Here is a 27,517-nt window from a genome sequence, read left to right as displayed (position 1 = left end):
TGTTTCTACAGTCAGTTCTGACAAAAGCATTGACCCCAGTGATTGCATTGGGGTATAGCATGAGTGGACATCACGACCCCTCCACAGAGACCTCCAAAGCCATTCTTTAGAACACTTGTCTTAAGCCAACTCACATTTTTCATTAATTGACAATTTCCATTAGAAAAGAAAACTGGACCAGAAGATTTCTGTGGTTTACAGAATCACAGAATTGTCAGGGTTGGAAGTGACCCCAAGGATCATGCAGTTCCAACCCCCCTGACTTGGACAGGGACACTTTCCACTAGATCAGGTTGCCCAGAGCCACATCCAGCCTGACCTTAAAAACCATCCAGGGATGAGGCTTCCACCACCTCCCTGGGCAACCTGTTCCAGTCTCTCATGGTGAAGAACTTCTTCCTAATGTCTAATCTAAATCTCCCCTCCTCTAGCCTGGATCTATCCACCTAGTCCTGTCACTAACTGATAGCCTACAAAGTCCCTCCCCAGCTTTCTTGTAGCCCCTTTCAGATACTGGAAGGCCACAAGAAGGTCTCCTTGGATCCTTCTCTTCTCCTAACTGAACAAGCCCAACTCTCTCAGCCTGTCCTCATAGGAGGGGAGCTCCAGACCTTTGCATCCCAATAACTGCAAATTAGAATTTGCCTTTGTTGCATCCATTTGTGTATTTTAAGCCAAGCCAAGCTGACTCATAAAAGACAGCTCTTAGCATTTGATTTTCCTTCTATTCAGTGAAAACACATTCCAATTCTTCCTCATTCACCCAGTGTGGAATTTATTCACTTGATACTCAATGAACAAAAAGTTGAGTACAATTGAAATTTTTTGCTGTGATTCGTCAAAGCTTCCAATCCTCCAGGTTCTGCTCTTGAAAGGAAAAATAAAACAAAATAAAACAACACAAAAGCTCCAAGTAGTTTCCTTTGCAAACAAAAGCATGCTGTGGCTTGGAGAGAGGGGGAAGTAGGGCACACATCCCAAGGATGTGAGGGTTGGACCCTTCCAGCGTTTGGGATCTGTAATCCTGAGACCTTTCCTGAAATAATGAAGTGAACACAACCATTTCAGGGCATCTCTATGTGTGCATGGATGTATGTGCAAAGGTAGGTCAAACAGCAGCCTCTTCTTCATCCAGCAGAGCTCTCCTGGCTCTTGAAGCATGTCAGCATTCCTGCATCTTGCTGACAGCAGCACTCACTGAGGATCATAGAATCACAGAATTGTCAGGGTTGGAAGGGACTTCAAGGGTCATCCAGTTCCAACCCCCCTGCCATGGGCAGGGACACCTCACACTAGATCAGGTTGCTCAGAGCCACATCCAGCCTGGCCTCCAGGGATGAGGTCTTACGTGCCCTTATGGCAGTGCCGACTGCCAGCCCTGAACTGTTCCACCCAAGAGCTCTCTCAGCTTCTCCTGTTCCATTACCACTTGACCATGCTCATGCAGAACCCTGAGGGGTTCTGCCTCATCACCCTGAGGGAGATGCAGAGTTCCAGGCTTTGGCAGGGTTAGGTGGCTGTTGGTTCGGATTTTGCAATGACAGCTTCAAAGAGAGTTGCCAGAGTAGTCCTTTGACTTAATTATACTGAGCTGCTGAGTTCCTGATTTGATTCTGGCAGGCAGGCAGCCTTAGAGATTTGGGTTGACACCACTGTGTGTATTCAAAAGGAATGGTGGCTTGGGCTTTCTAGCTAGACTTCTGCAGAACTCACTGTTCCAAATCCACTATCTGCCGTTGTGTCTTTTACAAAATCCTGCAATTATATCTTCTGTATTTAGCATGTGGGCAAAAAGAATTTTCCGTTTGCTGGGAACATGAGCAGAATGGAAAGGGGGAAGGGGGAAGCAGCAGCAATCTTCTGAGTATCAAAACTAATCACAGAATCACAGAATGCTTTGGGCTGGAAGGGACCTTAAAGGTCATCTAAGTTCCCACTACCCTGCCATGGGCTGGGACATCTTCAACTAGACCAGGTTGCTCAAGGCCTCATCCAGCCTGGCCTCCAGGGAGGGGGCAGCCACTACTTTCCTGGGCAACCCATTCCAATGTCTCACCACCCTCACTCTCAAGAATTTCTTCCTAGTATCTGGTTTAAATCTACCCTCCTCAAGCTTCAGTCCATTCCTTCTTCTCATATCACTCCCAGCCCTATGTCAAAAGTCCCTCTCCAACTTTCTTGTGTCCCCCTTCAGGGACTGGAAGGCTGCTCTAAGGTCTCCCCAGAGCCTTCTCTTTTCAAGGCTGAACAGTCCCAGCTCTCTCAGCCTGTCCCCATCATCCGATCATCTTTGTGGCTTCCTCTGGACCCTCTCCAACAGCTCCATGTCCTTCTTGTGTTGGGGACAGCAGGCCTGGATGAAGTGCTCCAGGTGGGGTCATATGACCTGTCTGGAAAACAGGACATTTGCCAGAGAAATAGCTTTTTGGGGAGGAAAAATACATTACAGTCTGTGCCTATGTCACTAGAGCCACCCACAGCAGCCTTTCATGCAGAGAGCAGGGGCAAAGACACTGCCAGTACCTGGTCCTTGTGCCTAGGCTTAAGGCCAGGAGTGGCAGTGCCAGGCAGGTCTCCATGCCTGCAGTGGGCTGCAGGTGAGACCCTGGGCTGGGCTTAATTAAAGCACACCTAGAAAGGCTGACTGGGCAGCCAGCCAGTGAGCTGTGCTACAGCTATGTCCCTGCTTCCCTACGGAGCACAGCCCTGGGGCAGAGCTGCACTGGAAAAACCAGGGATGCAACTCCCACTCTGTCTGTTTCCACCCATCCCAGCTGGCTCCGAAAGGAGTCAGGGCTGGGGAGTGACAGCAGAAAGCACTGGGACAGAATGGGAAGTGCAGGGAGGTGCTGACACCTTGCTCACAGGGCAAGAACAGAGAACACTGAGGGTCAGACTCATTTGCATGTGGGTAATGGGCATAGCTCTGGTGGGTAATGGGTACAACTGGTGTGTAATAGGCATAGCTCTGGTGGGTAATGGGCACAACTGGTGTGTAATGGGTACAACTGGTATGTAATGGGCATAGCTCTGGTGTGTAATGGGTACAACTGGTTTGTAATGGGTACAACTGGTGTGTAATGGGCATAGCTCTGATGTGTAATGGGCATAGCTCTGGTGTGTAATGGGTACAACTGGTGTGTAATGGGTATAACTGGTATGTAATGGGCATAGCTCTGGTGGGTAATGGGCACAACTGGTGTGTAATGGGCATAACTCTAGTCTGTAATGGGCACAGCTCTGGTGTGTAATGGGCACAGCTCTGGTGTGTAATGGGCACAACTGGTGTGTAATGGGCACAACTGGTGTGTAATGGGCAGTACTGGTGTGTGTGCAAGGCTTCCATCACCCTTACATTGATGTTTCCCTCCAACAGAAACAACCTGGGAGCGTCCGAGCAGTGTGCCTGGGACCCCGAAGAGCCCTGTGTCACAGAAGAGCTCTGCAGGTACTGTCTGATGCTGTGCCTGGTGCTATGCCTGACTGCTGAATTCTGTGACTCTGCTACTCTGCCCTCACCAGAGCAGAGTGCTGTGCTTGTTTGGGATGGGTGGGAGTGTAGCAGAGTGAACATGGTGGAACCTTCCCTCCTGACACAGCTCCTTGCCCATTGTGTCCCTAGGGATGCATCTTCTGCCTGGGAGTCTGAAGTGTCTGCTCAGAGCAGAGAGGGCTCCTTCCTTGGGGCACAGAGGCAGATGGTGGCTGAGTGAGCCAGCAGGGCTGATAGCTCTGGGGGAGGACCTGCTGCCTTTCCCAGCCCTGCTCTCTGACAGGGCAAGGAAGCAAAAAGCTGCAGAGGGATGTGGGCAGAGCACAGCTGCACGATGAAACCTGTTAGCATGTGGTGGCTACAGGACTGACCACTTCACTTCTCACCTGACTCCAAGTTGCAGGAAATCAAGTGCCAGAGAATCAGCTGCAGAGGTGTACTGAAAAGCTTCAGGTACTGCAGAAAGACAAAGCAAAGCAAAATTTCTCTGGCATAAGAAGTGCTAAATGTTAAGGCCATTGCTGCCAGCTGGATTGTCAATAATGCAGTCCAGAGGATGCTTGTCATGGAATGACAACTGCTGCCCCTCCTTATCAGCAGAGCTGAGGGAAGTATGCTGCAGTGCTGCAGGTTTTGGTGTAGCCAAAAGATTTGTAATCTTGTCTGAACCCTGCTTTGAGCATTGTTCCTTGCTCTGTCTGTTCCAAAAATGAAGCAACCTACAGCTGTGTAGATGACCTGGCTCTGGCCAGCCTGATCTAGTGTGGGGTGTCCCTGCCCATGGCAGGGGGGTTGGAACTAGATGATCCTTGTGGTCCCTTCCAACCCTGACTGATTCTATGATTCTGTGAATCCCGAACACCTTACAAGGCTTGCTTCTCTACAAGAAACCTTTACCCAGGTTTTTATGTGTGTGGTGGCTTGACCCTGGCTGGATGCTGGGTGCCCACCAAAGCCATTTTATCACTGCCCTCCTCAGCTGGACAGGGGAGAGGAAATAAAATGAAGAGCTCAGGGGCATGGAGAGATCCCTCACCAGTTTCTGTCATGGGTAAAACAGATTCAACATGGGGAAAAAATAATTTATTACCAATCAGATTAGAGAATAATCACAGATAAAAAGAAATCTTAAAAAAACACCTTCCCCTCACCCATCCCTTCTCCCCATACTTGACTTCACTCCTGATTTTCTCTAACTCCTCCTCCTCAGTGTCACAGGAGGACAGGGAATGGGGACTTTGGTCAGTTCATCAAACACCATCTCTGCCACTCCTTCCTCAGGGGGAAGACTCCTTGCACTATTCCCCTGCTCCAGCACAGGGTCCCTCCCATGGCAGACAGTTCTCCACAACCTTCTCCCACATGAGTCCTTCCCACAGGCTGTAGTTCCTCATGAACTGCTCCCGTTTGCATCCAATCCTCAGGGCAGAATCCTTCAGGAACTGAATGCTCCAGTGTGAGTCCCCCATGGCATCACAAGTCCTGCCAGAGAACATGCTCCAATGTGGGGTCAGGTCTTGCCAGAAGCCTGTGCCAGCAACTGGGTTATAGCCTCCTTCGGGCATTCACCTGCTCTGGGCTGGGGTCCTTCATGGGCTGTAGTGTGGACATCTGCTCCACTGTTAACCTCTATAGGTTGCAGAAGGACAGCCTGTGTCACCAGGGTCTTCACCATGGGCTGCAGGGGAATCTCTGCTCCAATGCCTGGAGCACCTCCTCCTTCCTTATTGACCTTGGTGTCTGTAGAGTTGTTTCATGTATTCTCACTCCTGTCCTGACTGCTGCTGGTGTTGTACAGCAGGTTTTTTTTCCCCTTTCTTAAGTCTGTTCTCACAGAAATGCTACCACCATCATTGATAGGCTCAGCCTTGGCCAGCAGCAGGTCCATCTTGGAGCCAGTTGGCATTGGCTGTGTTGGACACAGGGGAAGCTTCTAGCAGATTCTCACAGAAGCCAGTCCTCTAGCCCCCCACTACCAAAATCTTGCCATCTAAACTCAACACAACAAACCTTACTTCTTCAAAACTAACATTTTACCACACAGTGCTGTGGCAACTGTTTTGAGCTTAGGAGTCTTTTTCTTGGCTCTTTCCAGCTCAGTAACTCCTGTTATAACCCCTGGTAAGACCGTTCTGCAGGATCCTGAGTGAGCTCATGGGCTGAGCTTCCAGAGTCCATTTCTAGAGACTCTCAGGGTCAGAGCTAACAAAACACGTAGCCACACAGCCTGGTGGGATGGGGAGAAGCATCCATGGTTTCTTAGGCTGGAGGCAGTGAACACTGGTGGCTCCAAAAAGGCATTGTGGTTTGTATCTGTGCTTGCAACTCTCTGGTCAGGGTTTAAAATGTGCAGTTTTTCATGGTCCACCAGCAGCAAGCCTGCTAACTCTGCCTCTGTTCTTCCAGTGAATGGCTACCACATCTCTGGAACTCCAGTGCACCAGCTCGACTCTGGCCATGTAAGTCTCCAAAAAGTCAGTGGGGACCCCCAGGTATGTTTTGGGGGAAAGCCAACCAGTGGTGTCCAAGAACAAATGGGTCTGTACACAAGTAGTTTGGGAATCCACCCCGAGTGGGAGGTCAGAAACATTTCTGTCAGAAGCTGTCAGATCAGACAATTTGTTACATCTAGAACAGTTCAGCTTTGTGTCCAACTGGTGAAACAGTACCCAAATGCCAAGATCCTTTGGATTTTTTTGTTTTGTCACTCCTTTCTGAAAGCTCCACCAGACCACTTCAGTCACTGTTAACAACCCTACAAATTTCCCTGCTGCTCCAGCCTGAAGCCTGGGCCTGTCTCCAGCACAGTCTCTCTAGGCTCACATATCTGCCCCTGTCTGTATCTCATTGTATTTCCCTGCAGCTCCAGCTTTCCCTCCCAAAGACAGTATTCACAAAAAATTTGTCTGCAGCTTTTTTCTCAATTACTTCATCCTTTCCTGCCTGCCTTTTCACAGGCTCTGCTCTGTGCCTTACACAGCCGGTGCCTCACCCATCTCCTCACCCTGGGCAGCCATTCAAGATGCTGACCCATGGACAGCCAGTCTCCCCTCCCCAAAGTTTCAATAAATATCCCTGCACTTTTTCTTGCACCACTTCATGTCCCTGGGAGAGTCTTCCCTGCAGGTCTGCAGATGCAGCACAAGGCCTTGCTCCAGCTCCTCCCATGAAGCTCTTAGCTCCCTGCCAAAACAGCAACAGTTGAATAGCTGGTGGATTGCTCTCCCATTGGGTTGTGCTTCCCTGCCAGATGGCATTTTTCCCCAGTGGTGCTGGCCCTGAGTTCACTCTTTCATTCTGCATTAACTGGTCAGTTCTTCTGCAGTGCAGCTCCTCCAATACTCATGTTTGGTTTGTGTGCTGCTACCACGCTGACCTGGCTTGCCTGTTGCTCTCAGTGTCCCTCTGATGCGTCCTGTTTCTTGGTCTAAATCTTGTGTTGTTTGCCAACTCTCCCTCTTTTCTTAATCCATTTTCTCAATCTCTGCCTTCTTGGTAGTGGCCTTCAGCCTTGCCTTCTCATGTGCTGTTTTCAGCTAAGCCAGCATTTCTGATTTGCTTCCCCATCAGCTGATTCATGATACAGTCCAGCACTTTGGACTCCCTGTTCCTTCCACATCAAACATCTTGCATTTAACTGTCCATGCTGCTGCTTTCCTGAGCAGCTTGCGCAGGCTGGAGGCAGAGCATGTGGGCACCTAAAGTAGGTCAAAAGCATTTTAGGAACTGATTTAGCGCATTACCAGACACCCCTGTCCACACGTCTACTGTGACTCCCTCAGAGAACCTGAATAAACTTGCAGGCTGTGACTTCCTTTAAAGAAAGCTATGTTAATCCTTTGTGCAAAGAAAATTTTCCTTTCTCGAGGTATCTGATTCACATTGTTTTGCTCTTAGCTTGGTACACAAGTCAGCTTAACCAGCTCCTCCAGAACTCCCTTTGTAACATTTGGCACTTTACATTTTTATGCTGCTGAGGCTGACTCAGGTTTTTAACCACCTTTGTGGTCAAATTCACATGAGAGATACATGGGGAGCCCGTGCACTGCTTTGCTCAGCTGACTCTGCTATCAGAGTGACTAATATCTCCTTCATGACTTTTCTCATTCAACAGTCCCCATGACACTGTCTTTCCATTACTCCCTTATTACAAGTTTTCCAAACTGAAGCCCTGGCTTCACTCCTGCTTTGAATCTAAACTATGACTAGTTTGGAATCTATTGCTCTAATTCTAAGAGCAGCTGAAGTCCACACCCGCTTGGGACCCTGCTCTTCCTGGGAGCTGTGACCACTCTTGCAGAAATGTCCTTAGCAAGGAAAATATCTGACCCTAAACTGTTGGTTGCAAGAAGCTGCTTTTTGCACCTTCATCTCTCATACATACTTTGGCCAGTTCCTCTCCTACTTGCCTGCCTTGAGCCTTCCCCAGCTGCTCTGCCTCGACTGCTTCCCTGTCTGTGGGACAAGCTGGCTCCTGCTGCAGAGCAGCTTCCAGCCATTCTCCAGGACACTTCCTTAGACCTGGGCAGCAGCCATCATGCCAACAAACGCTGGCAAGATCCCTCCGGCAAGCTCAGCCACATTTCTTGGAAACAGGTTAAGGAGGAAAAAGCCACAAGTGAGAACAACAGGGAGCTGCGCTGTGCTGGGCGCAGGGCCAGGCCTTGTTTACGGCTTCCTGTGAAGCAGCTGAATGCCGCCCGTCCGGGTTGGCACCGCAGCCACAGAGGAGCAGCGGCACAGCGGGACCTGCGCGTCCCGGCAGCGGGCCCGGGAAGCCCTGGGCGTGCGGGCTGGGCGTGCGGGCTGGACGTGTTGCTCCGCGGCTTCAGCTGCAGGCCGAGTTCCAGGCTGTACCCCCAGGGACATCCAGTTCTGGAGCGCGACGCGAACTCCGCGCCCCGTCCCACCGCTGGCCGTGCCGTAGGCGTGGTGCCGGGGCAGACACACGGCGCTTGGGACACACGCGGCAACAGCCCAGCGCTGCTGCCAGCAGCCAACTCGCACGTTGCAGATCGGCTCCGAGGGCGGCCGGGACAGGAGCGCTCCGGGACCGAGCTGCACCCGCACATCTCCGGCAACGCGCCTCGGCTCGGCCGCCCGGCGCGGCTGAGGCGAGAGGCGGAGAGGCGGGCCGCTGCCGCTCCGAGAGATCGGCCCAGCACCGAGGGGGCGGTGGCTCGCTGAGCCCGGCTGCGAGCGGCCTCCACCGCCCAGCCCCGCCCGGCATTGGGCGCGCGGGAGGGGAGGTAGCTGGGCCGGCGGCACCGCCCACAGCTCCCCCCGAGCCACGCTGTGTTGAAGCGAGTCTTGCTGAGCTGAGCCGTGCCGAGCCGAGCAGAGCCGAGCCGGCCAGCCATGGGCTCCGCGTAGCGCCCGGTCCGCGCCCGCCATGCTGGGCTCCGAGAGCGGCCGTGACGATGTGCCCCGCTTGTCTCCACAGAGCCCGGGGTCCCCGGCAGCGCCGCGGCGGCAGAGCAAGGAGAGCAGTCTGACGGTGAGTGGTGCTGGGCGGGCTCCGTGCTGGGCACCGGCAGGCCCCCGGCCGGGGTGGCTGAGGGAGCGCGGACGGGCAGAGCCTCGGCCGCGGGCAGCTTCACTTGGGGGCCCAGGGACACTTTTGAGATCCCCGGCCTGGGCAGGGTCCCAGATTAGTTTTCCCTTGGATTCCGATGGCTCTGGGATGAACAGGGTGGTGCGGACAGACCGGCGAGGGGAGCAGGCGTGCTCCAGCGATGCTGACTCTGAACCAGGTGTCCTGGCAAAACTTCCTCAGCTGGAATACAGTTTGCGTTTCTGGACTCCTCCGTGAAGAACAGATGTTTAAAAATCTGGAAGGAAATAAAAATAGATTAATGAAAGTGGCCGGGAATAGAAAGGTTTATTTAAAAGGAAATAATAGTGAAGATAAATGAGCAGATAAGCGAATTGCAGTGATAAAAGAGTTTATAAACATGCCTATAGCTGCAAGCTGTGGCGAGGTATAAAATCCATGAGGACAAAAGGAATGATGTAGTGTTATACATCACTCCTGTTACAAGAGGAGGAAGTTGTTGTCTACATTATCAAACGCAGCCTGTTGATTTATCCATCAGTGGGCAGGATTCCCTGCATTTCTGGGGACAAGGACGAGGGTTCAAAAGGAGCATGTCCAGGTGCCTCTGCAGGGCAAGGCAGTACCACATAGGTGCAGTTTTCTGAGGAAAAAATACTAAACCAGTAGTTTACTTACTTATCAAAACCAGTCATTAGGACTAAAGAATGTGTTGATACTGTTAATTAGTGTCTTGAGAGAGTGGTATGTCATGAAGGAAGTGTAAATCTGTTGGGCAGATTTGAGGATCTCCTGGAGAAACAGCTGCAGGGTCTCCACGGCTATGGTGCCTGGGGCTGGAATCATGTCTGAGCTGCTTAGTGCAGCCCCCTGCTCACCCAGCTCCAAGGGGCAGGAACAAACCACAGACTGGACATCTCCAGAGGGACCAGACTTTGTTCTGAGATTGGCTGCATTGAGTTGCAGGGAGCAGCACAAGAGAGATAGTGCTTGTGTGTCTGAAATACAGCTTACAGGGGTGAGGGCTCAGGCTGTTCACTGACAGTGGTTTTCATGTTCTTGTTTTCTGGCCCATGTGCCATCTGGTAGCATTTGCAAAGCAAGAAAGTGTTGTGTGTTATGTCAGGGTCACTGGTTGTGTGTTTCTCCAGCAGAAGTCCAAAGCTTTCAAGTCCGATGCATCAGTCAGACAAAAACAAGCTAATTTTAACAGCTGCTTGCTCCGAGCCATTGCCCACATCAGAAAAGCATTGTGATAAACAACATTCTCATATGGAGTGTAAACTGTAAGGCAATGTAATTTTCCCCCCTGTCTCCTAGGAGGTTATATTTGTTCAGTGCCACTCAAGCTGACGTTGGGATGCTCTGGTTAACAGAGCTGCAGGGCATGTCTTTATCTTGCTCAGATGGTTTCTCCTAGTCTGTAGCAGGGCTCAGGCAGAATGTCTTCTTGAAGAGAGGAATTTTGTGATTAACTTTCAGGCTCTCAGTCTAGCAAACCTCCTCCCAAACAGAAATCCTGTCATATGCAAACTATGGATATCAGGTGATGTCCAGCCCAGCCAACAGCTGCAGCCTAGCTTTCAGCAGAAGGATGGGAGTCTGTTCCCATCTTCCTAGGAATGCATCTGCCTCCTGTCCCTCCAAATAGCCACTTGAGAGCATGGCGTCTGGAAGTCTTGAAGACAGGTGGGAGCTGGAGCTCCCATCTCTGTGAACCCAAAAAGAAGAGGAGTATGATGATTTCTCTTTGGTAGATCAGTGTTACTGACTCTGTGTCAATCTGTGTGCTTTGGAAGCTGGGTTATATCAGAGGCTGTTATGAAACCACTGCTTGCTCAAATTATTGATGCTCACTTGGGAAGCAGCAGTGCAGGTCTGCAATCTGTGTTGAGTTTGCCTTGAGTTTCAAGGTGCTTGTTAATTTTCATCTGGATGCTTTTCTGTCTGCCCTGGCTGGACTTTTCTGCAAAGACCCAATAGAGAGGGCTCCTAAATGCTTTGGGCAGATCTGCCCTGTGAAACAGGAAGAGTAGCAGTTAAGTTTGTCAGAACTTTGGTCAGAACTTCACTTATCTGTTCTCCCCTTCTGTTGTGCTGTACCTGCAGCATCACCCTGCCAGTGCTAACACTACCTGCAAGCTCGTGAAGCTGAGGCTACCTAGACACAGTCTGGGCATTACTGGGCTTCCCTGTCTGGGTAGAGTTAAAGCTGCCCAAGCCTTTGTGCCTAAGCTCTTCTGAGGTCTCTGTCCTTTGTTGTTTTGCCCAAGCAGGGCCATTTGGCAGCTGGACTCAATTGTGTCTGGTGGTGTTGGCCATTGTATGTTTTGGGCCTCAGCTGAAATTATAAAGCAGATACTGAAGTCAAGCAGTCTGGCACAGTTGTACTGTGTTTAAGGTGCTGTGTTTATGCAGAAATTAGGAAAATTAATTCCATTTTTAAGTTGAGGAAATGAGAAAGAACATCGCCCTGCTTTAGTCACTGTAGCACAGCACAGTAAGCTCACCCACTGTCTGCTCATTTATTTATACAGTGCCTTATGTAATAAGCTTGTAGTTGATTATCTAAGCCTTGATCAAATTATTCTTGTTTTATTCATGTGGCTTGGTATTGTCTCATTTATGGGTGAGTGCTGGTGGCAACTTCAAAGCCTGCAGAGAGCTTTGAAATCCATGCAATGAACATGCACGTCCAACCCCGCAGAGCTTCTTGCTCCTGTGTGCAGTGCTCTGTGCAAATCCTGTGGACTTTTCTCTGTCACCCTTCTCAGGCACAATCAAGAGTCACCTACCACATAAAGCAGCTCATTTTGCTATCACTGTGAAATAGGAGCTGGGTTATTTGGCTGCTTGGAGTGTAATTGCCTGTGCTCACGGTCAGTATACAGGCCAAAGCATTAAGTTTGGTACTGTCATGGTTTGGGGAAGGTTTTGGGGGGATTTCATGTATCCTGTATATGTATTAGGTGTTTTAGAATTCATGTATTCTATATTTTCCTGTCTATTTTTGAATACAATTTCTGTATTTCTCTCCAATTCAACGAGAGCCTCTTTATTACTTCCTTTGGGAGTAAAATCATTTCTATCTGCTCTTTAAACTAAGAGAGGTACACAGCAGGCTTGTCAAGACAGAATGCATCAGTTTGTGTTGTCTGGGCATATTTGCCCCTACCCTGACCTGTGTTGTCACCACATTTTTCACAGCATGTCTTCTCAGACTGTGTACCACCTTTTAGCCTCGGTGGTCTGGTGGCTCTCACACAGGTTTTATGATGCCATTCGTCACGGCAGCTGGAAGGGCAGGCATGTCAGCTTAGCTTACACTTGGAGAAGACTTGCTGGTGTCCTCTGATTAATTTTGCTTTGTTGCAAGCAGCCACTATTTTTATTAGCAAAGTGGCTGGATGAGGGCTTAATGTCATGGTGGGGCTGATTATCACCTTCAGCTGCTCCAGTGGAGCTTGTGCAGATGTAATGCAGGTCGTAACACCTTGTTTGCTCCTCATGTTCTCCCACTCCATCCTTAGCTGAGGTAGATACTTCATGGCAATTACAGCTGCCACGGCTTCTGCAGGCTTTTGTTCAGGACTTGCTGGCTGGTCAGCGTTGTCGAAAGAGATTAGCACTGCCCTGATCTGTTCTGCTGTTTGAGTTTGGACCTTGCACAGAGCCTGAGCTGCTGGCCGGGCTGCGATCAGCCCGAGCGAGAAGGGACCCTCACTGCCTGCAGGACTGAGAGAGCTGCTTAGGGCTGTTACATGTCAAGGTGCTATCATGAGGTGTTTTGGCTCTCTTTAGCATCAGTGGGACTAAGCTGGCAAAGCAAAGTGCTTTTTTTTCAGCTATCTCTGATGTTTAGAAAGAAGAAAAGAAGCATTTCAGAGGGAGGACTGTGGGAGCAGTGAAATGTGGTCACTCCACCGCTGGCGTGTGGCCATGTCCTGCTCAGTGCTAGCCCCGGTGTTCCCATCCCTGCTGGGAAACTCTGAGAGGTTTTAGAAATGGTCAGAAATACAGACCCAGGAGCTTTTGTTTGAGTAGCAGAAATCTGTGGTGGCAAAAGTTAAGAAAGCCACAGTGTATGTAGTTGTATAAAAGTTATAGTAATATTTTGAGAGTTTTGAAAGTGTTTTGTGCTCTCTCTGGAACTTTGTGTAGAAAACTCGAAGTTCTGTTAAGTTCTGTTTACTACCCAAATAATTCTTCTTGCTTTCTTTTTTTTCCCAAGATTACAAAATCTTCTCATTTTTTTCTTTTCTTTTTTTTCCTTCTTCATTCTGGCAGCAATTTCCCTTTAAATGTGACCTAAATGGCTTCAAGGCTTTCTCCAGACAATTCAGCATTGTTTTTAAACAATCAAGTGTAAGCTTCTGAGAAGCAAAGAATTTGTTCATCAAACTTTCAGTCTGAAAACCATGGATTCACCCTGCTTTCATCATCTGTTGGCAGGTGTCCTCACTGCTCCTCTTTCCCGCCGCGTGCATGGACGTGGTGTGGTCTGTTGGGTCCATTGCAGTGGGACACTTTACCAGTCTGAGTGTGGGCATTTTGAGTAACTATGCTTTTTGCTTCTGGACAGTAGTGATGTAACAGACCCAACCTGGAATATTGCATCCAGTTCTGGGGTCCCCAGATCAGGAGGGACAGGGATCTGCTGGAGAGAGTCCAATGGAGGGCTACAAGGATGCTGAAGGGGCTGGAGCACTGCCTGGTGAGGAGAGGCTGAGAGCCCTGGGACTGTTTAGTCTGGAGAGGAGAAGACTGAGAGGTGATCTGATCAATGTCTATAAATATCTGAGGGCTGAGGGTCAGGAAGGAAGGGACAGGGACAGCCTCTGCTCACTTGTGCCCTGTGATAGCCCAAGGCGCAGTGGATGGAAACTACAGCACAGGAAGTTCCACCTCAACATGAGGAAGAACTTCTTTACTGTGAGGGTCCCAGAGCACTGGAACAAGGTGCCCAGAGAGGTTGTGGAGTCACGTTCTCTGGAGAAGAAATTTCAAGCTCCATCTGGATGTGTTCCTGTGTGACCTGTGCTGGATTCTATGGTCCTACTCTGGCAGGGGGATTGGACTCAAAGATCTCTAGAGGTCCCTTCCAACTCCTAACATCCTGTGACCCTGTGAACAGAGAGTCTCAAAGTTAATAAGCAGCTTCCAGCTGTTGCAGATTTCATTTTTTGTCAAACAGGTGCTGATTTTAGCAAGGAATATAAATCTCCCTTTTCAGGCACAACTCATGTGCCACTGTACACGCTCCCTGCACTACGACACCTCCCTGTCCTCATTCACAGTGTGATGATGCCTAGTCTGCTGGTGAAGGCTGTAAAATACATGTAGGAGGTTTCTGTTCCCCTTCTTCTTGTCATCCAGTGTGAAAGTGTTGGCCCTAAAAATCAGCCTTGAAAACACTGCTGTCTTCATAGGAAACATGTGGATCTTGCTCATCTGAAATGTCATCCTGGCCAACACAAAACTTACCTCAGCAGTGTGCTTCCATAGGGGACCTCCTAGTCCTTCTTTACAAGATCACCAGTAAGAGGATAGGTGGAAATCAGAATGGCTTCTCCTTTCACTACTGTGGTTTTGGTGCTTCTCATGTGGAGATCTCAATCATTTTCAGCATCCCTAAAACTTCTGTGCAGCCACTTCTCCTCTTTTGCACTGTGGTTTTTATTTGGGCTAAGTCTCAAGTTCCTGTGCTTGTCATTCTGCTGTGAACAGGCACCACCTTCTCCTGGATGTCCCATGAAGTGTGCTGTGTAAGCACACAAGGTAGCTGAGCACAGGGCAGTGTTTTGTGCAGGCTGCCAGGTTGGGGTTGCTGGGGGGTTTGGAGATGTAGAGATTGGAGGTGCTGGAGAGGCTGCAGGGACTGGGAGGGCTGGCATCCAAGTGACCTCTGGCTCTCACCCAAATTTTTACTCAGTGAGTGTGAAATGCAGCATCAAAGCTAGAGAACCTCAAAGCCAGAAGCTGTTTAAACCTCTCTTCAAGCTGCATGCCTTCAGATAGTCACCTCTAACAGAGTCCTTTCTTTCCCATATCTGCCCTGCCCTGGGAGGATGAGCTGCAGTGTTGCTCACTCATGGGAAGCTGTCAGCCTGCCATGATATATGGCAGAGCAATTGTGTGCAGGTTCTGAGGCCATCCCATTACAGTTATGAGCAATGGCTCCATGTCCCAAGTGGAGACCAGTGCCAAGCAGTGTCCCTTGGGGGTTGATACTGGGACAGGCACTGTTAACATCTGTGACAGGGTCATGGCCAGCAGGATCGAGGCAGTCTCAGCAGGTTTGTCAATGACACCAAGATGAGTGGTGTGGCTGACACACAGGAGGGAAGGGATGCCAGGGGGACCTTGACAGGCTGCAGAAGTGCAAGGTCCTTCATCTGGGTTGGGTCAGTCCCAAGCACAAATACAGGCTGGGTGATGAATGGATTGAGAGCAGCCCTGTGGAAGAGGCTGCACTGAAGCTCAGCCTGACTCAACATTGGTCACTTGCAGCCTAGAAGACCAACTGTGTCCTGGGCTGCATCCAAAAGAGTGTTCCCTTGTTCCCTCTTGTGAGATCACAGCTGGAGTACTGTGTTCTGCTCTGGGGCTGCCAAACTAAGAGGGGTGTGGACCTGTTGGAGAGGGTCCAGAGGAGGGCCATGAAGATGATCGGAGGGCTGGAATCTCTGTGCTGTGAGGTCAGGCTGAGAGAGTTGGGGCTGTTTAGCCTGGAGAAGAGAAGGCTCTGGGGAGACTTCAAGCAGCCTTCCAGCACATAGAGGGGGCCTGCAGAAATCGGGAGACAGACTTTGTACAAGGACTTGTTGTGACAGGGCAAGGGGTGATGGCATTGAACTGAAAGAGGAGAAATTCAGATGTTAGGAGTGAGTTCTTCACTGTGATGGTGGTGAGAGACTGGCACAGGTTGCCCAGGGAGGCTGTGGCTGCCTCCTCCCTGGAGGTGTTCAAGGCCGGGCTGGATGAGGCCTTGAGCAAGCTGGGCTGGGGGGAGGTGTCCCTGCCCATGGCAGGGGTTTGGAATTGGATGATCTTCAAGGTTCCTTCCAACTCAAACCACTCTGATACTGTCTTATGTGAGGAAGAAGGTGTGGCCATGAAAGGTGTGGCCGTGGCAGCATGGAGGCAAGCCCATGCCCGTGGTGGTCTGTGAGGCAGAGCAGAGCCTTTTCTCTCTCTGTCCCTGTGCACTGTGCTGGTCCATCTCTGGTCCAGGGTGCTGCTTGTTGGACACTGCTGGAAAGCAGACCTTTGGCTGAAGGTTCCTAGCCAGTTTTTTTTGGCTTTATAAGGCATTTGAGCTGGTGAGTTGTGAAGCTTCCCAGCAGGACTGAGAGGAGTCTCTTAACAGGGTGCTGAGCCAGTGCCCACTGGCAGCCTCTTGTGTGGGAGCTATGCAGTGCCCAGCAGCAGCTCTGCATATCCCTGCTTGTGCTGGCTGCCCCTGGAGGAGAGGTGCCAGCTCCTCTCCTGTGCCTAGGCTCCAGTGGATGGCAGGATCTGCTCACAGGCTTTTAGATCTGGTGATCCTTCAATGGAGAAGGAGAAGTAGCTCTACCTAGCTAACAAAACCAAGGCCAGATGGGCTTGTGGTGCTGTTCTGAGATAACTGAGATGGGCTTGTGGTGCTGTCCTGAGATAACCGAGCTGACAGGGAAGAGGCAGGAGAGAACTTTAGCAAAGACAGAAGATATCCTCAGTGAAATGGTCCTCAAGGAGGGGCTTTGTGTTGGAGGCTGTGGTGGTGACAGGTGAGTGCTCTGCTGTGTTCTTGGCCTGCTCTGAGCTGAGCTGATGTTTTGTAACTCCTGATGTGTGTCACTTCTGATGGGGAAGGAGCAAAGGACCCTCAGCAGCTCCCTCTGTCTGGTGTTGGGACCATGTGGCTGCTGGAGTCTGGCTCTGGCTGGTGATGCAGACTCAACAGGCTGTTGCCTGCAAAGTGATGGTGAAGTGGTCTCCAGCCTCCTGCAAGTCAGAGATTGAAGCCTGATGGTAGCTGGGAGAGAACACTGGGGAGAAGTTCAATGGTTTAGTGTCTAGCTGAGGTGACAGCCAAAGACCCCATAAATACAGGGTCCTCAGCCTGCTCTGGCAAGCTCTGGACAGGGTGATTTTTGTGGAGAAGGGGAGTGGAGGAAGCTCTTGCGTTGCATACGGGACAGCCACTGGAGCTTCAGCACAGGCAGACAGCAGCAGGGCCAGCGTTGGTTGGTAGGAACAGCATTGGATCAGCTAAAGGCTTTGTCTGCACTGCTCCAGCCCAGCGCTTTGCAGCATGTTTCTGTGTCCTTTTTGATCCTTTCTGAATAGCCCAAAGGCAGGTTCAAGGCCTGCACTACCTTTAGGTCTGCTCGTGGAACTGTGCTGACCCTGCCCGCGGCTGTGGGGTTGGATTTTCTGTGAACATTCACTGATCCAACTCCCCCCCCCCCCGCCCAGACCCAGTTACACCTCTAACCCTGCCAGCTCCAGTTTGTGCTGGCTCCTTAATTAATATGCAGTGAAGCTGTGGGTGTGCTGAGAGGGGCTGCTGGTGGGGTGCCTGCCCAGCAGAAATTGTAGCTGAGCATCATGTGCTGGCAGCAAACTCAGACTCTTGCCAGTGCATCCCCTGAAGGGCTTCACTGTGTTCAGAGTTACTCTGCAGCACATTTGGCAGTGGCTGTCACACTCTTCACTTCCACCCTGCTTTTATCAGGCTATTTTCTCCTATGATAACTTAATGAGTACTGCTGCTTTCTTTCTGCCTCTGTGTAATGGCTGTGATGAGTGCTGCTCACAAATACCTGAGGCTTTTGCACACTGAAGGCTGACTGACTTCAGAGACCTTTCTGCCCTTTTTTGCAGGGAACATAACTTGCATCTGAAAAGGGATGGAAGGGAGGGCTGTGCACTGAAAAAATACCTTTTTTTTTTTTTTTGGTAAACCTGTGAGAGACTGACATAGGCAAGAATGTCAGAGGACATGTGTCCATAGTGCCCTCAGTATTCCCTGCCACTCCTGCTATTTCTTGTGTTCAGTCATGCTCGGGGTGCTTCACATCAGGAGTTTTGTCACAGTTTGTTGTGGATCTAGGAGAACTCCCTGGATGGCTCTTTGCCAGGCAGCAAGTTTTCTTGTGGGACAGGAAGTTCGTTTTCCTCTGTTCAGAGACCTCTGCTTGCTCAGAGGAGCTTCCTGGGAGTACTTAGCTGCTGTTTCCATGCAACAACCAAATTTTCTTCACTGTCGTGCATTCGGTGTGGATTTTCTGATTGTGCATAGCCTTTTGTTTGCATATTTCTCATCAACAGCTAAATTCCTTTGCCTTCTGACTCTCTTTACAGATAAACTGTGTAACTTTCCCCCACCCTGATGTAATGCCAGAGCAGCAGTTGCTGAAACCTTCAGAGTGGAGCTACTGTGATTATTTCTGGGTAAGTAGGCAGCCAGCCGCATGTCTTAGTGCAGTCCCAAAGCTTCCAGTACAAGTGGAACAAACAGCTTGATTTGGGAAACAAGGTAAAGGAGATTTGGGGCTGAGATGAGCTGGACATGAGCAGGCAGTCTGACCTTGCAGCCTAGAAGGCAAATTACATCCTGGGCTGCATCCAAAGCGGCATTGCCAGCAGATCCAGAGAGGTGATTCTGCCACTTTGCTCTGCTCTGCTGGCACCTCACCTGCAGTACTGTGTACAGGTCTGGAGCCCTCAACACAGGAGGGAAATGGACCTCATGGAGCAGGTCCAGAGGAGGGCCACGAAAATGATCAAGGGCTTGGAATAGCTCTGCTACAAGGACAGGCTGAGGGAGCTGGGGGTGTTCATCCTGGAGAAGAGGAGCTTCTGGGTAAACCTAATAGCAGCCTGCCAGTACCTGAAGGGAGCTATAAGAAGGATGGGGAGAATCTGTTTACAGGGGCCTGAAGTGACAGGATGAGAAGCAATGGCTTTAAGCTGGAGAAAAGCAGATTTAGATTAGGTGTTAGGAAGAAGTTCTTTACTATGAAGGTGGTGGAACACTGGAACAGGTTGCCCAGGGAGGTGGTTGAGGCCCCATCCCTGCAGATATTCAAGGTGAGGCTCAACAGGGCCCTGGGCAACATGATCTAGTTGGGGATGTCTGTGCTGAGTGCAGAGGGGGTTGGACTAGATGAGCTTTGGAGGTCCCTTCCAGCCTGATTCTATGAAATGCAATGTGTTAGGGCAGCACCAGAGGGACTGAGGACACTGGTGAGGATCAGGTGGAAACCATTTAACTGGTGTCAGATGCATCATGAAATCACAGAATCACCCATTTGTGTGGTCAGTTACCAGAAGAGTGTCCAGAAGGGCAAAGCTGAGCTGTCAGGAGATGGTTTTAGTCAGGAAATGGGGATGATGTAGGACAAACTATACCACTCAGAATACCTCAGTCAAAGGGGCTGTGCAGCAGGAGGTGGCTGACAGGGAGTAGCATTTTAGTATTTTTCCAGATCCTGAGGGACAGGGATGCATCCCATTCAAAATAAGCAGATAGTTACAGATTTTTTGTTACATTGTAAAACTCACAGATGTTAAAAGGGAGATGATTAATGACTCTTTTAAAGGATGAGATTGGTGAGGGAGAGGTCCATTAGTAGCTCCTAAATTGAGTAATTTAATGCATCCTTCATCATGGGAAGCCTCTAGTGGCTGTGTTTCTGTGTGTGCCCTGTTGTGCTTGGCTCTGCTTTCAGGATCATGAATTAGATTAAATGGATACAGTAGTCCTTGGAGCTGACAGAAAAATTCTTCTATGGAAAACTCTTTTTAGGGGGGTGGGAATGATGCTACCTCAGCAGTGAAAGTTCCCTGGATTTCCCATGGATTTTCAGTTATCAGTTACTGAAGTATTTCCATTTTTGACAAAAAAGGAGTTTCACTGACAGAAAGGTGCAGCTGCTGGAGGCACAGCAGTGTCTCCCTTCGTGTGTGCTCAGTGCTGGTGTGAGGACTACCAGCAGCAACTTGCTGAAATATGCTGACACACTTGCAAATGGTCATGTTCCCATACCATCAAAGTTTCCTTGGTTAATTCCAGTCTCCTGATCCCAAGGAGCAATGAATGGTCTAGAAGCTTGGGGTTTGCCTATGTATTACAGAGTTGCTTCCCTTCCTTAGTTTTTTCCTTTCAGGCTTGGCCACTGCTTGGCTGTTTGGGTTTGGTTGCATTTTGCTGTCAGTAACTAACTCCACTTAAATCTGCCTTTCTTCTGCAAACTTTTATCCTGCCATAGCTCCACTCCCAGGACTTTCCTCTCATTTGGCCTTGTCATCTCTGGTCTGGCTGTGACTCAACCTTCTCCTTTGATCAGCTCCACTCCTGTTGTCTAAGCTGCCTGGTGCCTAGCCTGGCATCCTACAGGTCTCACACTTTGGTTGATGTGGCATTTTCTTGTGCTGATGTGCAGCACCCAGGGTATTGGAGCAGAACCTGCAGTACCTAGGGAAGTGTTCTTTGGGCCTGTTTATTAGAATAAGGTGGGAAATTAGATTCTGAATTAGGGAGAAGCAGAGGAGAGAGGGAGAGAAAAGAGACAGCAGAGAGAAGACTGCACTGGTCCTCGGAGCATCTCTGAAGTCAGTGGAGCAAAGCAGGGAGAGGGCTGTGCAGGAAAAAAATAATGAAAAGTGAGATGATTGGCAGTAATCTGCTGAACCAGCTGCTGCTTTACCCCGCTTTGCAGCAGGACTGTGCAGACTGGCTGTGTTTTTCTGAGTGCAAATCAGGGTTGAACTTCGCAGTCCAGTAAAAGTCATTCAGGGCTGCCTTTCCCCTGGAAGGGAGCTGCAGTGTCCTCCCCTCCTCTACCCCAGGAGGTTCTTTGTGCTGGCTCCAGGATCCCTTCTCTTTGCAGGGTGAGCCCTCAGAGTGTGACTAGGTATGAAAGGCCATGGGCAGAAGGGAAAGCTAGGCTGCTGCTTTGGCACCAGCTCACTCTGTGTTTTTGATCTCCATTTCATTTTGTTGAACCTCCTTTTTTCCCTTCCAGGCTGACAAGAAGGACTCCCAAGGGAACAACACGGTGTCAGGGTTTGAAATTCTGCTTCAAAAGCAACTTAAAGGGAAACAAATGCAAAAAGAAATGGCAGAGTTTGTTCGAGAAAGGTAATTAAAGTTTTACTATCAATTAACTCTTGACTCCAATGGTGTATAGGCTACCCATTCTTAAAGAACACTTTCTGTTTCTTTAGTATCTGTCCACACTCTCCAGCCTTCCCCAGCTCTCAGTTCTCTCCTGCTTGTGCCTGTCTCAGTCATGCTGCACTCACACTGTCTGTTTAGACAGAGGCAGCCAGGAAGGCTTTAAGCTTCAGATTCAAGGGAAGCACATGGACATAGGGAAAACAGAGCAGAGGTGATGTTTAGAAAGGAAATACATTGAAAATAGAGAAGCAATTTGTTGACTTGGAGCACAGGCACAGCTTCCTAGAGGAAGATGTAAAAAGGCATCACTTGGGACTTAAGCTGGTTGTGGAGCTAAGCTACACATACAGATACTTAGAGTGAACCCCAAGTCATTAATGCAGAGCAAGTGCTGACAGTGACCTGGAATGGCACTGAGCACCAAACTAGCAGCTCATGTGCAGGAGATGCTGTGACATCATTACTCATAGGTAGTGTCACTGTTAGGTCAAATTTCTTGTCACATGTCCAAGCCAGTGGAAATCATCTTGAGAAGGACTCTCAAAGCTTGAGAATGGCTCATAGGGAACAAGCAGTGTTTACTCTCAGGAGGAAGGCAGAGCACACTCTTGATGGATGTTGTCTCCTGAAGGTAATTATACCAGTTGGAGGAGCTGCTTTCCTCTGGTATTTTCTCTGTGTTGGTGCTTGCTGCTGAGCTGCCTTCCTGCTCCATTGCTGCAGACACAGCATGGCTGTGCCTGTGTCAGTCAATAGTGGTGGAAGCAATGAGCAGGGCAACAAACAGGCCCCTGAGTTGGTGTTTGGGGAGCATTTCAGCCAGGCAGAACCTGCAGACAGCTGCTTCCATTTGTGGTCTGTTTTCTTTCCCCATTTTGTCTTTTTTTGAGTATATGGCAGCAGTGGAGAAATGCAAAGTATAGCACAGGCAGTAATCACAGCCTGATATAAGAGATGCAGAGTGCCCAGCATCTGTGTGTGGTTCCTACTGCCTTTGTGATCCATGAAAAAGTGTGACCAGAAGATGTAGATAGAAGAAAGGACCATCTGCAGAGGAAAAACACAGCTGAGAAATAGTCTTGCCAAGCTAGAAGGTAAGGAGAGGGCAAGCAGAGTTGTGATATCCTTGACCAGGGAAAAGAGGAGGAAAGCTACTCCAGAGAAAGATACATATAATGGAATTTGACAGAACCAAAAGAAAGGAGCATTCAGGAGGGAGACAAAGTTGGCAGGAAATAAGAGTCAGCAAGGAGAGAGCATCTCTGACCCTGGGAAGAGGCAAGTTTCTGTCCTCAATAGAATAAAAAGATGAATGTGTTTTTCTTCTGTTGGGACCAAGTGATTCAGGATTGCTCTGTGGAAAAGGAGGAAGGCAGTGTTGAGCTGGGGAGGTTACTCTTGGATGTTAGGAAGAAGTTTTTCACCATGAGGGTGGTGAGACACTGGAACAGGTTGCCCAGGGAGGTGGTGGAAGCCACATCCCTGGAGGGTTTTAAGGCCAGGCTGGGTGTGGCTCTGGGCAACTTGATCTAGTGGGAGGTATCCCTGCCCATGGCAGGGGGGTTGGAACTGGCTGATCCTTGAGGTCTCTTCCAACCCTGACAATTCTGTGATTCTATGATTGTATGAAATGAGAGCTCAGGCCTTCAGGAGAACTTTGGCAGTCCCAGCTAAGAAGGAAAGAGTACTGATAAGAATTCTATGATGAGCATCAGGTGTCTCAGGGCATAAAAGACCCTCTCTAACTTGGGGTTTGCATGGCCAGAGAGATTCTCTCCATCTGTACAACCAGCCCTCTGGAGGGGAGGTTCAGGCAGCTAATGAGAGGAGCTAGGGTGAGACATAGTAACCATATTTTCTTCAACAGCTAACCAGCAAGAGGCAATACTAACTGAAATTTAGTAGATTTAGTTGTTAGTGGAGCTACTGGTACATAGTAATCCTAGGCTGAGCAATTCTGTGTTCATTCAGTTCTCGTCACAAAGGTAGGGTTGTGATAAAGACTTTTAATTTTAATAAGACCTCAAGAAAGGGAGGGAAATAATTAGCAAATTGACTGAACTGAAAGATCAAGAGTGTGGGTGGGAAAGAAGGGAAGAATTCCTTTACATCAGAAGTGAAAATATGGTCCAGCATTTGTGTTCAGGTAAAGCACTCCCAAACAACCAATGAAATCCAGAGACTGTCCTGAACAGTATCAGACTCTCTGAGCATGAGGAGCAGTGTGCAACTTTTGTTAGGAGAGGAGCACTGTCTTAGGCTTTGGGCCACTCACTTGTAAATTGAGCTGGGCTATGCTTGGAAAGTTTAAAATAAACAGGAGATTGTTTAGCTGCACGTAAAGAAAGACAGGCAGGGGCATGGCTGCAGTGAATCTGGTGAAGGTCTCTGTCTAGCCCACTGAGGTGCATCTGACCAAGGTGGTACAGACTGCATCAGAGGAAGAGAGCCTGTGAGTCTCCTTCCTTTCTCTTTCCAATGACTGGAAGCTTGGGGATTGCCAGAGTTTGCCTTAAGTCTGTTGTGCTCCTTGTAAACATCTTCCACTGTTTATCTTTTGAACCTTTCAATATTTTTGACCACTGCAGGAATTTGTGGAAGACTTCTGCAGTTCCTGCATTGCAGGAGTAGTTCTGCTTCTGTTGTCTGAGCATTTCAGTGTTGCCTCTTAATTTGGAGAAACAGTGTACGAAGACTCACACTGTCCTCACACAGTGACAGCCATGCAGATGTCTGTCAGATATCCTCTATCACCTTTTCTCCATGTTCCCTGTGTTGTCTTCATCTATTTAGTTTCTTCCTGCATGGCAGTCACATCAGATCATCTTTGCCTCCCTCTGTAGCTCTCTGGTTTTACTTCATCCGTTGTAACCTGTCATGAGTGAAGCTGTTGGAGTGTGGGCACACAAAGTGCTTTATTAGAAAACAAAAAAGCTACCTGCAAGAGGACAGGGAATGAACACCCAAAGAGCAGCTAGAGCTAATGAAGTCAAGGCAGCATGGGACAAAATGCACTTGCAGTCTGCAATGCTTCTGACTACACAGGGAGTGAAGTTCTGGAAGCTCTCCAACAAGTTCAGGTTTCTTTAGCATGGAGTTAGAATAAGTGCACAGTGGCTGTGTGGATTTCTGGAGGTGAGCTGACAAGGCTCAGTGGTCCCTGTGGACAGATTTATTGGTGTTTCAGTCACCACAGGCCAGAGTCTGCAGGAGCTTTATGTCAGCCAGAGCCAGGAGGCATTATTGTTCATTTTTGAGGTGTGTCTTCATCTTGGGTTTTAGCCTCTTTTGAACTGTTCCAGGTGTTTTGGCCACAGATGGTGACAGGACACCAGGCTGAGGCTGAACCATTTATGCATTTCAACTGGATTCTTAAGCAATTACCAGTCCATATTTTCTTCTTATTTTTTAGTGTAATTCCTCCTGGCCAGGCATTCTGCCCTATTAGTAATGCCATCCATCTGCAGTGCAAGCAGCACTTGAAATCCAAGGGTCTGGGCCAAATGTGGGATCAGTGGGGAGCACTTCCATCAAAGCCAGCAGCTTTGCATATAGGGCACTGTGTTTAGGACAGGCACTGGTGGCAGCAGTGTCTCAAATGTGTGAAATTGCTTTTGTCTTGTGTTCAATACTTCAGTACTTGAAGCAGTACTTCAGTACTTACAGCAGTATCAAGAAGAGCTTCACAGGGCTTTAAATTTGTGATTTTCACAGCCAGCCTCTATGATGGAAGTTGTTTATTCCTCTGTTCATGAGACAGAAGACTGAGACACAAATTCTGTGAGGCTCTGTCTGTAGGGGTAGCTCAGAACAGTCAGCAGAGCAGTTACCAGCTTTGCATATATTCACAAGTAAACCACTCAAAGGCATGCAAAATTCATGAGGAATTAAGTTGCATGGTGAAGGATATAGACTGGAGCTGTGTTTGGAGGTTCCTGGTAACTGAGGGGAAAGCAGTGAGCCCTGGCTTGGGCTGGACATTGGGTATGTATCTCAGCTACCTTTAGACATTTGCAACTTTATTACAGTTTCCTGTGCTCCTTGTGCTGTGCATAGGAGTTAGCACCTCTGAGACAAGGTTAGCTTCATCCTGAAGTAGTTATTTAAAGGAGGTAAAGTGAGATGTCCCTGGATAAGTGCTTTTCATAGTGAGGTGCTGACCAGAGTGTGGCCCTTGGTGCTGTGCAGCTGTATTTATTGCTCTTGCTACAGCAGGCGTGGGGTGGGGAGCTGACTGGTGGTGTTCTCATGGGAGGGGAAAGAAGACAACCCCCACATGCTGAGTGAGGGCTGCAGTTGTACTGTGCCTTACCCAGCTGGCTGTCACTTTGGGCCTCACCCAGCTGCATCCCACAGGGTGACATCAGATCATACTTTCAGCAGCCCAGAATATCAGACTCCTCTTGGCTGGCTCAAGGAACCCTTCTGTCTCAAATAGACAATGCACAAGAGTGCTTGCTCAGGTAGGTACTGCAAATGGGTGTGCCAGAGCTATCACACCTTGTGTCTTCTTGCTGCAAGGAGATAGATTTCAAACCAGGTTCTTCTGCAGCTTGTACATCATGAGCACAGAATCAGGAGTTGCTCCACCTGGGTGCCACTCAGTTGTCTCTGAGAGATGCACTGTTGAGCAAGCTGGAGGAAAAGCAGTGAGCTGCAGGTTGTTTGCCCCAGCTGGGATGATGGATACCATGCAATTGTTTCACTAGGAGATGAACTCAAGGGAGATAGAGATGAGTTTCAGGTGTGATGCACATCACCTCTGAATCAGCAGCTGCTCCTTCCCTCCCTGCAATCAGCATGTCCCTTGTCCCCGTGCTCCACAGCTACACTTACTCTTCTCCTTGCAGCCATTGCCATGCTGGTTGTGTGCCAAAGGTTTCCCTCTTCCCCACCACTGGCAAGCTCAGATCATGTTCCTGCTGTGGTGCTGAGTGGAGAGAAGGACAGGGCAGTGGCTGGGAAGGGTGAAGGGCAGAGCCTGCACCTCTGTCTGTCAGTGGCAGGAGACCCTGGCACATCTTCAGCAGCTCTCTGCCCTGTACTGGGGGGCAGGAAATGTTCTGTGTCCCTAGGAAAGGAGCAGCCTAGCACCCTAAACTCATTGGGATTTCTGCGTTCCTTCATCATTGCTTCAAGGACAAATCTTCTCCTGGTTAGTAGCAGACTGAAAAATGCTCCTCAAGTGTTCTGCAGACAGTCCCTGCTGCACAGCAGAAACACTTTGTCCTTGTCATTTGCTCCTCAGAACTGTAGCTTTTCATTCTAATTTTGTCACACATGCTGTCCTCCATATATCCCTGCTCTTGCCACTGCATTTTCAACATATGGAGGGGAGAAACTGGTGCTGCCAAGTCCTGGAGACTGAAAGGAAAATTCTTGTGGCAAGATCTGTTAAAATGCAGAGGATTTCTTTGAATTATGTGTGTGGGTTTCTGCCTTAAAGCTTCCTTACATGTCTTTTTTTTTTTTTTCTCTGTGTGTGTGAGTGTAGGATAAAGATTGAGGAGGAATATGCTAAGAACCTGTCCAAGCTGTCTCAGAATTCCTTGGCTGCTCAGGAGGAAGGGTAAGTGTGTGTCTCTGTGGCTGTTGCAGAAGACAAGAACTTGAACACAGGAGGTGTTCCTCCCACACAGGTACCTGCACCTGTCCTGAGCTCTCCCATTGAGCAGAGGTTCATTTAGCTTAGCAGCCTGGGTGTGTTGGGGAAGGTTGCTCTGCATCTTTTGAAGAATGTTCATGCTAAATGTTTAGGGATCTGTGTATAAAACACTGTATTTCCAGGCAGCTGTTTGTGCTGTCCTTGTTCTAGCCAGCACTGGTTCCCTTGGGGATTAGCTCGTGGAAGTGCTGAATTACTTTGAATATGGAAGAGTATTTGGGATATGTAGTGCTGAAAGTAGATCCAATAGAGTTGGAGCAGCACAGGCAGAGGCAGGATGGAATTTCTCATTGTGGGTCTGGCCCTCCAAGAACAGCAGCAGGTTGTCCCTAATTCCCAGCACGTTTTCACTTTATAAGTTATTAAGAAGGGATCGGGCAGTGCACCTCAGACTAGATGGCAGTTCCTCAGTGTTAATGGAAGGACACAGCTCCTGAGGGGTTAGAAGTTGTTAGCTCTGTTCCAGCACTGGAATCCAAGGCTGGAAATGGCTGACCTCACCCTGATTCTGACACTGTGTGTGTCTGCTAGCAGTGAAGCTCCACGGGGTGCTTGCTCATCCTCCAGTGGGCAAGGACAGAAATGGCAAGAGGCTAACTAGGCTGTTACTTCCCTAAGCACCTGCACTGACAGAGG

General features: G+C 49.2%; 1 protein-coding gene across 1 annotated transcript in view; it reads left to right on the top strand.

Annotated features, from left to right (window-relative positions):
* The window catches only part of GAS7 (growth arrest specific 7), a 167,704-nt gene that overhangs the window by 121,116 nt on the left and 19,071 nt on the right, over positions 1-27,517 (top strand). Inside the window, exons 3-8 of the mRNA XM_054393873.1 lie at positions 3,377-3,426; positions 5,872-5,985; positions 8,937-8,990; positions 18,396-18,485; positions 21,062-21,177; positions 26,711-26,785. Coding sequence (XP_054249848.1) covers positions 3,377-3,426; positions 5,872-5,985; positions 8,937-8,990; positions 18,396-18,485; positions 21,062-21,177; positions 26,711-26,785 — 499 coding nt within the window. The remainder of the gene's footprint in view (positions 1-3,376; positions 3,427-5,871; positions 5,986-8,936; positions 8,991-18,395; positions 18,486-21,061; positions 21,178-26,710; positions 26,786-27,517) is intronic.

Source organism: Indicator indicator, chromosome 29 (assembly GCF_027791375.1).
Source record: "Indicator indicator isolate 239-I01 chromosome 29, UM_Iind_1.1, whole genome shotgun sequence".
Classification (NCBI taxonomy): Eukaryota; Metazoa; Chordata; class Aves; order Piciformes; family Indicatoridae; genus Indicator; species Indicator indicator.
This window is presented reverse-complemented; position numbering and strand designations above follow the sequence as displayed.